Source organism: Mycotypha africana (genome assembly GCF_025528875.1).
Source record: "Mycotypha africana strain NRRL 2978 chromosome Unknown BDF20scaffold_6, whole genome shotgun sequence".
NCBI classification, from domain to species: Eukaryota; Fungi; Mucoromycota; class Mucoromycetes; order Mucorales; family Mycotyphaceae; genus Mycotypha; species Mycotypha africana.
This window is the reverse complement of record NW_026515730.1, coordinates 1,731,649-1,744,134: the sequence shown is the minus strand read 5'-3', so window position 1 is coordinate 1,744,134 and position 12,486 is coordinate 1,731,649. Positions and strand designations below refer to the sequence as shown.

Genomic DNA, 12,486 nt, shown 5'->3' with positions numbered 1-12,486 from the left:
CTGCTATTGTTCAGAGCCTCTGCTTTACATTGTGTACTATGTATACATATACATAGACATGTTGTCGGTTAAAAATGCGTCCTTGCCAACTACAAAAAGGATTCTGACTATATCAGTATGATTCGTATGCCGCAATACCGTCATATCCAAGAATTAATATACATATGCTGTTTTTAACGTGAAAATGATGAGAAGATCAGGCATTGTTAACAGTGGGCAAGATACAGATTGAACGGCCATATATATATATACTTATAAAGAGAGTTACAAGAATGAAGTAGGCAGTATGTTGATGACGGCGATAATAATTGACTATCGCAAACTGTACACACATAAAAATCGCTTCAAATAGTACCTTCTAATAGCGGAAAGTTAGTATATCCCCCATCTATTGACATTGATACTTTAAATGTACCTCAAGAGAAATGATACGCAAATTAAAGAGAAGTTGTCATGCGGGAACCAGCCAACAGTTGTATACACATCGGTCTTATCTTTAAAGCCTACCTAAATGTATTAAAGAGAAACAAATAGACTCCAAACATAGGATTAAAAAGACCAAGAAAAAAATTGTGGGCAAAGAATGCGTACAACTGCTGTACATATACGTAACATTGGAACTTGCGTGAATAACAGTATCCGTTGTACTAAATCATGTTTTCTAGCAAAATCGCTTGAAATACCATAATGATGTGCGCACGCAACCAAAAAAAAAAAAAAAAAGCAGACATACATCTGCATCAGGTATTCACTTTTTATTATCAATCTATCATACAGCGCGTACAATAATTGTTCCATAGTTTGATTCAAATCTCATTTTTGCCTAAACCAAAAAAGGGGGGAAATGACGGTTTACGAGTCGTTTATAAACTTCTTTGAAAATTCATGTTCTTGGAGAAACATGAAGATAGCCGCTTTGAAAAGAAAACCAAGACTTTCATTAGACGTTTCTAAAAAAAAGTTATGGAAAATATGATTCCGTCCGGATTCGAACCGGAGACCGCCTGTGTGTTAGACAGGCGTGATAACCAACTACACCACGGAATCACTTGATATTTAAAAAATTGCTTAGTAATAAATATGTGATTTGTTATAAAGCAGCTCACGTGGATTGGTCGGACCGCATTATGTTTAACGCCGAAACTTATCGGTGTAGTTTTGATATACCGACTGATGAATTTTTGTTAAAGGAGCCAAACACGCGGATCATAGACAGTCTATATGATTACACACACTGCCATATGTTTTCACCGTGTAATGCTTCCGATTGTATATTGTGCTTTACAATTGCTTTCCATACTTCGTTACTCATATTACGGTTAAGTGCCATATACCTTTTCGGATCATTTTCGATCATATTTTATTTGTTGAAGTCTATGCTTAATTTTTTTTTGTGTTACTGAGATCGCTTGATTATTTATTTTTTCCTCGAAAATTGGAAGCCATCAAGTACTTAGCTTATACAAAGAAAAAATGTTGAGAGTTTAGAATGCTATAAACTGCAAAGTAAACTGAGTTGTTATTGTGCTATAATTGAATATGGAGTAAACAGGAAAGCTCTGCATATTATGAATTGTAGTGAAAAGTTACTGCTGACAGTGCATCAAAGCTGCTAATCGATTTTTACATGCTAGGACGCCGAAAAGGCGCCGAATTTCAGTATGAATTTCGTTTTTTGGGGGTAAAATTTTTTGAATCCGATTGTGGCGGGTATTCATCTCTTGGCTTTCCTGCAGATCATGCTCTTGAATTCGTGCTCAATATGAACGAATATTGCTGCTGGTATACTATTACTCGAAACCAATGCTTGGCTTGAATTTAAGACAAGAAAATCTTACAAAACTTATACGGTCGCCGAGCCTTCTTCGAATAACAGCCATTAGCGTAAAAAGAAAACCTTGGCAAAAGTATTAAAGGCCGGGTACCATCATTTCTATCTTCTTTTTCGTTTCCTTTGTCTTTTTAAACAATTATTCTCTATTCTAACACTTAGCATGGAGGGTGAAATTGCTGCCGTAAGCCATATTAAGGTCAATTATAGTAAAGAGGGCGAAAAATTGAAATCAATTCATCGTATAGTTAGTTATAGATAATGGTTCTGGTATGTGCAAAGCAGGCTTTGCAGGCGACGACGCTCCTCGAGCTGTAAGTATACGGAGAAACTCTAACATAAAAAGCGACATTCTTTTAGACGAGGTGTACTCAAAACGCTGTCTGTAATTAAGGTGTTTCCTTCCATTGTAGGTCGCCCTCGACATCAGGGTGTTATGGTCGGTATGGGGCAAAAAGACTCTTATATTGGCGATGAGGCACAATCGAAGCGTGGTATTTTAACTTTACGGTACCCTATTGAGCATGGTATCGTTACCAATTGGGATGACATGGAGAAAATCTGGCATCATACATTTTACAACGAACTACGCGTAGCGCCCGAAGAGCATCCTGTGCTGCTAACTGAAGCACCGTTGAATCCGAAATCAAATCGTGAAAAGATGACTCAGATCATGTTTGAGACTTTCAATACTCCCGCGTTCTATGTTTCGATCCAAGCTGTATTATCGCTCTATGCTTCCGGACGAACAACTGGTTTAGTTCTAGATTCAGGTGATGGAGTCACTCATACGGTACCCATTTATGAAGGATACTCCCTACCTCATGCAATTTTTAGGCTAGACATGGCTGGCCGCGATATCACTGATTATTTGGTACGAATATTAGCTGAAAGGGGTTACTCATTTACTACAACGGCGGAAAGGGAGATTGTTCGTGATATAAAGGAAAAATTATGCTATGTAGCTCTTGACTTTGAACAGGAAAACTTAACGGCGGAACAGACTTCATCTTTGGAGAAAGCATACGAGTTACCTGACGGCCGTCACTGCACCGTTGGTAATCAACGGTAATTCATTTGTACAAAAAGCCTCTATAAAATGGTTGAAAGGGGAGAGGCCCTAATGCCAGAGAGATATTATTTCGATACATGCATTCTGACTTGTTCCATTGATTTTCATTTGACAAGTTTCCGGGCTCCTGAAGCCCTATTTCAACCATCGCTGCTGGGTCTCGAGGGACCTGGCATACACGAAACAATCTACAATTCCATTATGAGATGTGATGTGGATATTCGTAAGGATTTATACCCTAATATTGTATTGGTAGAGTATGCAATATAAATACTGGCAAAGAAGCAGGATAGAAACTGACTGATTTTTGTTTTTCGAATGGACAGTCGGGAGGCACGACCCTGTATCCTGGACTGGCAGATCGCGTACAAAAAGAAATGGTACATCTCGCCCCTTCCTCAATGAAAGTCAAAATTGTAGCACCCCCAGAAAGGAAGTATTCGGTCTGGATTGGTGGATCCATCTTAGCCTCTTTGTCAACGTTTCAACAAATGTGGGTATCGAAGGAAGAATACGATGAATCTGGTCCTGCCATTGTTCATAGGAAATGCTTTTAATAAAGTGAATGTCTTTTGTAATAAACTACCTTAGTCAAGTCTGAATACTCTAAAATTCATTTAAACCAGCTCCTCAACTTTGTTAAAATACTACCTTTCTGGTTTTCTATCAGTCCGTTCTTGCAAGGAAGAACATAATCAACCTATGCTCTACTATTGCCTTTCATGACAATAATACGTCCATTTGTGAATAGAACTACTGTATGTGACAGCTTATCATCGATACACTAAAGGCATGTTTAATGTGATCTTTGTTTGAAGAGTTGCTTAAAGTTCTTTTTTTTTTATATTAATTTAGTGTACGCAATTGAACCTCACCGCTTACGAAAAGCGAACAATGATGAGAGCCATGCTAAAATCAGGTTTGCATTCTTATATTTTATGAGATGTTGGGCGTGATTTGCTCATATAACCATCACACCTTAAATACTAGTAAATTCGTTATATTATATATGAATGAGAGAGGTATAGAATACAATAATAGTTGTACTTGATCAGGAAATGATACATTATTTTGTGTAAACCTACTCAAATCAACTGATATTGTTGATAGCAATTGTTCTAGAGGCATGTGTAAAAGAAAAGCGCCTGTAAATTTTCACTTTTTAATTTTAGTTTTAAACCTTTGCAATAAATACATATAGTACAGCATGAAGTTATTTATAGTCTTGTGGCAATAATTTTCTTAGAACACCTACAGTGTTGATTATGAAAGACAGTGTATTAGACAACAGTCTCTATTTCTCTGGAAGAGGAATAACATACCATCCAAAATAAAACTCGTCAATCCCCAGATCTCTTTTTCAGGACCAATTTCTTTCGGCATTTTAAACACAGTATACTTTAATTTGCTATCTCTAAACATCTTTGTTTCACGACTTTCTGGCCGCAATAAATAGTCGACTGGTACCGTAAATACATCATGCACTTCTTCCTGGTTGAAATTGGTCAGATTAACCTCATCCTTGATGAAGCCCACATAGGGATGGACTTTGAGTGAGCCATCCTTATTTGGCAGTGTCGAAAAGCGACCCAATATATCTATGGAGGTTGGGTCAACACCTATCTCTTCTTGTGCTTCTCTTAGTGCCGTGAACTCAGTCGAGCTGTCGGTTTCGTCTATAAAAGATATCTAAGTGACCACCTCCAGAAAAATAGACCACATTCTTGACAGTAATTACCTGTTTTACCTCCGGGAAAACTGATAGAAAAGTAATTTTTTTTAGTTGGTTGCAATGCCAGCCATGGAGTACAAGATGTCGACTTTTTTACCTGACTTCGCCTCGATGAACCCTCATGTTCAAGTTTCTGACAGTGAACAGAATACTAGGCTTATGATTTACCACACAGAGAGGAACCAGCACGGCTGCGTCTTTAGCATCCGGTTTATATTTCAGTTTATACCGAGGGCAGTTGAGTAATCTCTTCTTAAAGAGGGCCAAGCTATGAGCGTCAAACGATATGGGTTTCAAATTTGGAGGCATTTGCATAAAAAGATGTGCATAGACAATAATAGGTAGGCCAACTGCCAAAATTTATGTCGTAGTATGCTCACCAACCCCACACGATGATTTTATCGGCGAATTATTTATTCATTATGAACCTTATTTTTGTTTCTTTTGAATGATCTTTTGCAGAGTTCCTACAGAATAGTCAACGAACACGTAAAATGAATGGGCTGTAAGACAAAGAAAATCTCTCTTTTTATTTTGGCATTGTTTGGGACGACAGGTCCTATTTAAGGAAATGTTTTTTTTAAGACTCTACTTTATATTGCAACAAAGAAGGACGAACATCTTTGGTCAAACTTATTCGTAGTGATCCTCTTACTTCTTTCCTTCTTTCAGCAGCTCTACTTTTGAATTTAAAGGAGATCAAAATCAGATAAATGATACGGCCGTTTAAATTGAAAGAACAGATTACACATTCACATAACCCCTATATTCATAAATGTTGTGCGTGTATACATTTACGAATTGGATCCGTTATCTCTTGTTTGATATGGATGGTACGTAGCAGAACTCTACATAAGGTGTAATGATATCGATCTCATACTGGTTTTCTACAAGGGACTATCTCTCTATTTTGCTGTATTATCATTCCAAGGCAAAAGCCGTAAGTTTAAGAGTGGTAGCAAACAAAGATCATCCGTTACCTGGTCAAATTAAAAAATGGGTTTCCAATTATGTAGCATTTGTTTCTTATATGAGCGGTGCTGCATTATACATATTCGGCACAATCAATCTGATTCTCGCAGGCATTGCTTTAGGATCATTGTTTCCGATTTATTTGGTAAAAATGATATTTTTGGAAAAATGTTATAGAGACAACGCGGGGGATTGCTGTTATACTCAAACGGATATGGTATTAGAAATCAGTGACAGGATTGAGATCAGCTTCACAGATTTTATGGGTTGCCATCATTGTTTATGTGGTAGACTTAATCATCAACGTGATTGTATTCAGCGTCAATAAAACGCAGTATATCCATTGGTGTGTAAGCTCGAATTTTGTTCGTCTAGATTCCATATTTACAGAGCTGCAACTACCGATACAACAAACCAGCACTAACAATACTACAGCAACATCACCTTCATATAATATGTCGAAAATGGATTTTTATAACTGCTCAAGAACATGGGAAGACGAACTAAAGTTTTTGATTCTAACACATGTCGTCATGGGATGTCTCTATGTAAAGACTCCACAGTTATTTTTTTAATGCGATAATAACGCGATTGACTTTTTCTGTTTTGCTTTTGTAGGCCTATTGGGCACTGAGCATCTTCTCCTACTATATAAAGATTCGATATGAAATGAGGACTGAAATGCTTCGCGAAATGACGCGTATGCAACCCATGATGGGAGCCATGATCCCGCCTCCACAGGGTGGTCCGATCATTCCCAATGCAGATATCATGTTGTGAACATCCCAATAGAGCTTTCTTTTTCAGCATACCCTTGTATCCTTAATAAAATACGTTTAATAGTTGCACATCCTATCTGGAATGCTTCATGAAATGATCAAGTTTTATTCATCCCTTCTCTTTTATTGCTGGCTACATAATATATATATATATATATATATATACATATATATGATGCATCTAATGATATCGGTATGAATTGGGTATAATGCCAATGGTATAGCAGTCTTCTTTTCCTTTTTTTTGTCTGCTTGTAAGGATCATAGAATGTTGGCATACGCTCTATAAATCGTCTGTACAATATATACCTATTTTTGATATGAACAGAAGACTCGACTTGTTTCTCAATTATGTTTTATCCTTTTGCTATGAATATCTATAGATGAATGAGTAACAGTGATTCAATCTGCAACGAGGAGTAGTATGGTATCCTTACCTGTAACGTTCGTTCCACTTGCAGCGACGGGTTTTCGAGCATGAGAACCTAAAATGATGACAACAGAAAAGCTTGAGCATAACTTTCCGAAATGTAAGTGTGGAAATGTTTTTTACCACTGTCTACGCTCTCAGATGTTGTCGCTCCCTGTGTAAAATCAAGTAATTATCGTTACTCTTCAGGTTGTACCATTCGTAAGAAAAAAAGACCCATCAACTTACCTTGTTGGCTGGTATATTACTGTTTTCAACATAGGAGCGAATCTCTTCTGTTTTCTCCAAAACGGATAGCCACAGATCAAGCAAATGATCAGTTCGATTAATGGTTTCAGAAAACTGATGGATACGCTCACTAGCCTCTTCAAAATGCTTGAGTGATATTTCAAGAACTCGATTCATTGCGCGTACAGTTTCATATTCATTTTTTAATTGCTCGTTGATCTGTGGAGAGTTGTTTGGATTCTCGACGATGGGTTCTGATTGATTAGCAGAACGTGACAAGATGGTGGATCGACGTTTAGTCTTTTTCAATAAACTGTTATTCCGTCTTGCTGGAGTAGTACTAGTAGAAGCAATACCAGTAGCTGGTGAAGGTACATCGTTCATATCCATATTCAGGCTACTGCTTTCAGCCATTAACACGATGACTCGATGAAAAAGGGGGAGAGCTTTTAGTGCCTCGAACCCAAAAATTTTAAATGCAGATAGTGTTCGCGAATATATTTATGATGTATGCATCCTACGTGGATTACATAATCGTGGTGTAGAGCACAACGCCAAACATCAAACATGTTTTTCTCTGCCATTGAATGCTATCACTGAAATATATTGCGTTTACTGACGGCATTTTTCCGAATAGCAGACTCAATTTGGCAGAGATTCATGTTAAACAGGTAGCTAAAAGAGGTTCTCATTTTGTATAGAATTCCATACAAAGAGCTTATCAATTTTGGCTATTACTAAAAACGCCGCTGAATGGCATTCCGTAAGTATTTACGAATAGTTTGTTGAGTTCTAAAAGATAGTAAAAGATATTTTTTATTGAAATAAATTGCTAGCAGCCGTTGCTGAAGTCTACATCAGTGCAGCTTTTTTATTTCGTTACTCTTACGTTGAAGTAACCTTTTATTCCAAGTGATGATTTGAAACAGATATTTTTTTTCTTTTTTTTTTGACAAATGACAATGTGCAAACGAAGTTCGTGTTTGTCGGTTTGTACAAGCGTGCACAAAATTTGAAACTGCATTATCGGTTATAGGCCCAGATTGAATGCTCGCCACAATATGTTTTTTTTAACCTTGTATCTGGTCAATGCTCGCTTTTTTGGATCAACTAAATCGAGTTTTTCTGAAATGCCCTTTTTTTTTTTGGATGGAAAACGAAACAAATCTAAAAAACTGAGTGCAGAGATCAAGGATCATGATACTTTATGTTTGTACCTGTACATATTTAAATTTTTTTAGAAAAAGAGAAACTGTATTCAATACGGTGCAAAGAGCATTAGTCATTTTAAAAAGTCTTGTGGACACCTTGACTACTGATGATAACGATTGAAGTTTTGAAAATGGTTTTAGAGGCATTGTTGCCTTTGAACCGATATCTGCTTCTGTAAGGGACACTTCATTACAGAAGTGGCATGTCTGTATTTGCAAAATGATTAGGTAAACTACAAGAGAAATGGTTTACATTGTATTATACATGTAGCATGTCCGTGCTTGTATAAATTACCGTAAGAACAGCTTCTTGCGTAAAATCAGAAATACAACAGCTGCTTCCAACGATAGATTTCGGGCCTTTGCTGAAAAACGTTCTAAAGTAGATAATGGTTGGCCTGTTTCATCCTTTGGATACTGAGCTTTACAGACGGCAGATAGCCTCCCATTGCTGTTTATCAGCTTAATGGAAGAGGCAAACAATCATAGAGAATCTGTCCTCAGATGAATTCCTCGCTTTAGCCTTATGCTTGCATCTGTAAAAGTTCTTTGTCAGATTAGATTTTCGATTTCGTTTTCACGTGAGCTTTGACAGATCATTTTGCTTTTAGCCATCTTGACTGCCCTGACAAAAAAATTTTTTTTTCTATAAAGAAAATGTTTGTGAAATTGTTATTTAATACACAATCCCGTACAGAACTATAGTTCGGACTCGAAAGATAGACAAATTAGCAGACTAATCGCGGGGTATGTTTGGAAATTTACAAAATGAGTCATAACAAATGGAAGCCAAGCATTGGATTGGCAACGAGTCGTCGTGTCAAAATTGTTCATTGTGAGTTGTTAAGCTAACCCTTTATGGTTGGGCCATCCATTGAGTTGAGGAAATAAACCCCATAAACACAGCCAAGACCCTGTCATGAATATCTCATTTATAGTCGATTCCTCAACGTGGAACCGTTACCAGAAATCTCCTTAGCCTCTCAGAGACCACGACGATTGCAGATCAAAGAAAAACTTTGTGTACACAGTTCTTGGAAATCGTTTGCGCATAATTAAGTAGCCTTAACATGAACACTTTTGCGTGTCATTCAATAGTGAGCATTGCACATATGCCACACGCAATGTACGCAAACATACTGGTTTTTTTTTTTGTTTTCTGTTCAGTATCGTTCATAGCGGTTCATATCAACGTTGTTTGCATATCCATTTGTTCTTTCATTATCCTTTTATAACTAGTACAAGTAATACAAGTACTACATACTGAATAAAACTGATCCTTTGTTTACTTTTCTTCCCTTGAATAATTACACCCTTTGTTACCTTTTGTTGCTCTTATTTCTCTTCGGGCTATTCTAAGGGAAACTAGGCAGAAGACTTTCAAATTGAGCAATTGGTGCAAACATGTGATCAATGGAACAATATACTTTTAAAAATCAAAGGGTCGTAACAATGGTCGTATTACTTTATAAAAGAACTTGGCAAAGTTTGAATGACGTATACCAGGAACAAACAAGTTCATCGTCAGGAGAATTCAGTTATGAAATAAACAGAAAAGGTTTACTTAAGCACACAAAAGTCTATTTTTACCATCTTTGATGTGGGGTTACGCAGAACTTTTTCTAAATATACGCAAACCATTATCTGATAAAAAGGGTATTGACATCGTGAGAAGTTATATCAACCTTATTTTCATTGCACATTTTAATTAAAGATAATAAAGGTCCAAGTGCATAGTTCCTGTCACGTTCATTCTGTTCTGTATCGAACGACAGTCAAGAAAAAGACCCTTTTATCCATGCTTGTGTTAGATGACAGCAAAACTGGGATTATTTGCAAACTACTTAAACACCGAAGAACCGAAGCAAGAGAGCAGAAAGAATCGCGAGAGCCATTCTGATAAACAACTTGTCAAATTGTCAAAGAAGCAATTAAAAAATAAAGGACATTTGTTTAAAAGGAAGCCAAGTAAGAGCGATTTTCATTCGACTTGAGGAGGAGACAGCAGCAGTCAGATCGAAACCAAGAATTTTTTTAATGCCTTTTATTTGAAAAGCCTCTCTGCTTCCATTAGTCTTTGATCCATTCGCTAATACAAAAAGGGCCTTCAAAAAAATTTTTCCTTTGGTTAGGAAAAGGACGGTTTCAGTCCTATTTTTTTTATTTTTTTTTTTTTTTTTTTTTTTTTGTTATATACTTACTTTCTGTTGATATATAAAAGGCGGACAATCTTATCATCTCCTTTACCATTTTCAGACTTTTTTTTTTTTTTTTTTTTCCTTGTATTTTTAATTACCTTATCATTCTTTTTTTGTTGGCTTTATACATTTATTATTGAAGAGCAACTAGCAAACAAAGACCAAGAATTTAATGAAACTTTTCGACCGCGCCAGATTTGGTGGATCCAGCACACCCGCTGAGTCATCGTCAGCAACAGCATACACTATGGACAGTCGTTTATCAAAGGAAAATTCAATCACATCTGTTGAATTAGGCACGATTGGAAGCCGGCGTTCATTCGAAGTGGAAGAGGAAGCCGCTGGACCCGTTCCTCATATGGGTCTTATGAGTAGCTGTAATATGGTAAGGTTTTCCGGCAACCCCAAGAAACATTTAAAAAAAAGTGTCCACATGCTCATCCCTTCGGTTGGCTGTATTTATAGATTATTGGTCTTATCATTGGTAGTGGTATTTTTGCTTCACCCGGCCCTGTCACAGCCAAAGTGGGAGCTGTAGGTCCTTCACTCATTATCTGGGTGGTTGCTGGTGCCATTAGTATGATTGGTGCCTTATGTTATGCTGAACTCGGTACGATGATCACCAAATCCGGCGGTGAATACCAATATTTAAAGTCGTCGTACGGTGTTTGTATTGGTATTTTGTTCAGTTGGGCCAACCTCATCCTCAGTAACCCGATTGGTACAGCTTCGATTGCGACCGTCTTTGCTCAATACATCATGCAAATGGCTTATTTCAACCCGGATCATCCAGACGACGCACCACACTATCCAAGCTACGCTTTGAAGCTAGTGACGATCGGTTGTATCTGGGTCGTGGTCTTTCTCAATGCCTTTGGCCGAAAAGCAGGCGCCATGGTCGCCAACATCTTTACAGCGGCCAAGTTAGTGGCACTTGTGATGATCATCATCATTGGCTGGGTTTGGCTTGGCAAGGGCCATACCGGGCCCTTCAAAACAGCTTTCAGCGGCGGCACGAGCAATGCGCTCGATTACGGCACCGCCATGTACATGGCTCTTTTCTCGTACAATGGTTGGAACAATTTGAACTATGGTATTTCTGAAGTCAAGAATCCCAAACGTACCTTGCCCCTGGCTATTACGATCTCTTGTATTTTGGTCACTGTCGTGTATGTCTTGGCCAATATGGCTTATTTTGCCACGCTTCCTCTTGCTACCGTCGCTACGTCCTCTACCGTGGCGATGCAATTGGGTATGGTGTCGATGGGCAAAGGCGGCGCTTATTTCTTTGCCCTCATGGTCATCTTGTCTACGTTTGGTGCGGTGAATGGTAACGTGTGGGCTGCTTCTCGTCTTGTCGTGACAGCAGCAAAAGAAGACGGGGTGTTTATGCCTCCGTTCTTTGGAAAGCTCAATGAAAAACGGCAAACACCTATCCGTGCGCTTATTTTCGTGGGCGTGATTTCAACGATCTGGTCTATTCCTGGTGATTTTACGTACTTGGCGACGCTTTACAGTTTTATCAATTTCTTCTTTTATGGCTGTGCTATTCTTGGTTTAATCGTCATGCGTTTCCGCAAGAAGACAAAACATTTACCCCGACCTTTCAAGATCTGGCTTCCATTTGCCATTTTCTTTGTCATTATCGATATTTACATTGTCATTGCTCCTTTGGTGGATGCAGGTGCCAGTGGTGTGGCTATCTATGTTATTTGTATTTGCGTGGCGCTCTTGGCTATCCCTATGTGGTTCATTCGGGTGAGGAAGCCTGGCATTGGTCGCCGTCTTTTCGGATGGATTCCTGGTTATAGCGATCCTTTTGTTTTAGAAGCACGTCGTAAGAAGGAGTTGGAAAGATCTCGTTCCGACGATAACAGTTTCAATATGGCCATCTGTGAACAACACGACTTTACTCTAACAAAAGAAAAATCAGAACTGTAACCCCCTAGCGTTGTACATATTAGAAAACAGTCATCGATCGTTTCTTTTAACCGATAATACCCCCCCTCCCGCACGCACACACTCATAGGATG

General features: G+C 38.1%; 5 protein-coding genes and 1 non-coding gene across 6 annotated transcripts; 3 read left to right on the top strand and 3 right to left on the bottom strand.

Moving 5' to 3' along the window:
- Window positions 1-973: 973 nt before the first annotated feature.
- Window positions 974-1,047, bottom strand: BDF20DRAFT_t100. Its single transcript has one exon. It is a non-coding gene; the product is annotated as a tRNA-Val (tRNA).
- Window positions 1,048-1,904: 857 nt separating this feature from the next.
- On the top strand, window positions 1,905-3,781 carry BDF20DRAFT_875875 (actin-2). The gene is made up of 5 exons (XM_053081345.1): window positions 1,905-2,015; window positions 2,080-2,145; window positions 2,226-2,899; window positions 3,020-3,155; window positions 3,230-3,781. The coding sequence occupies exons 1-5, from the start codon at window positions 1,995-1,997 to the stop codon at window positions 3,458-3,460; spliced, it is 1,128 nt and encodes a 375-aa protein (XP_052935903.1). The 5' UTR covers window positions 1,905-1,994; the 3' UTR covers window positions 3,461-3,781.
- A 568-nt stretch (window positions 3,782-4,349) lies between these two features.
- BDF20DRAFT_799811 (NUDIX hydrolase domain-like protein) lies at window positions 4,350-4,917 on the bottom strand (the record flags this gene model as incomplete). Its single annotated transcript, XM_053076348.1, has 3 exons — window positions 4,350-4,579; window positions 4,642-4,661; window positions 4,733-4,917. Coding segments are annotated over 3 exons (435 nt in total), but the record flags the coding sequence as incomplete, so codon positions are not given.
- A 431-nt stretch (window positions 4,918-5,348) lies between these two features.
- Window positions 5,349-6,387, top strand: BDF20DRAFT_820759 (uncharacterized protein; the record flags this gene model as incomplete). Its single annotated transcript, XM_053077560.1, has 5 exons — window positions 5,349-5,468; window positions 5,530-5,579; window positions 5,671-5,752; window positions 5,832-6,155; window positions 6,226-6,387. The coding sequence occupies 5 exons, from the start codon at window positions 5,349-5,351 to the stop codon at window positions 6,385-6,387; spliced, it is 738 nt and encodes a 245-aa protein (XP_052935901.1).
- A 648-nt stretch (window positions 6,388-7,035) lies between these two features.
- Window positions 7,036-7,428, bottom strand: BDF20DRAFT_820450 (uncharacterized protein; the record flags this gene model as incomplete). The annotated part of the gene is made up of 1 exon (XM_053077542.1): window positions 7,036-7,428. One exon carries the CDS (start codon window positions 7,426-7,428, stop codon window positions 7,036-7,038), a length of 393 nt encoding a protein of 130 aa, XP_052935900.1.
- A 3,272-nt stretch (window positions 7,429-10,700) lies between these two features.
- On the top strand, window positions 10,701-12,394 carry BDF20DRAFT_820776 (amino acid permease-domain-containing protein; the record flags this gene model as incomplete). Its single annotated transcript, XM_053077563.1, has 2 exons — window positions 10,701-10,838; window positions 10,919-12,394. 2 exons carry the CDS (start codon window positions 10,701-10,703, stop codon window positions 12,392-12,394), a joined length of 1,614 nt encoding a protein of 537 aa, XP_052935899.1.
- Window positions 12,395-12,486: the final 92 nt, after the last annotated feature.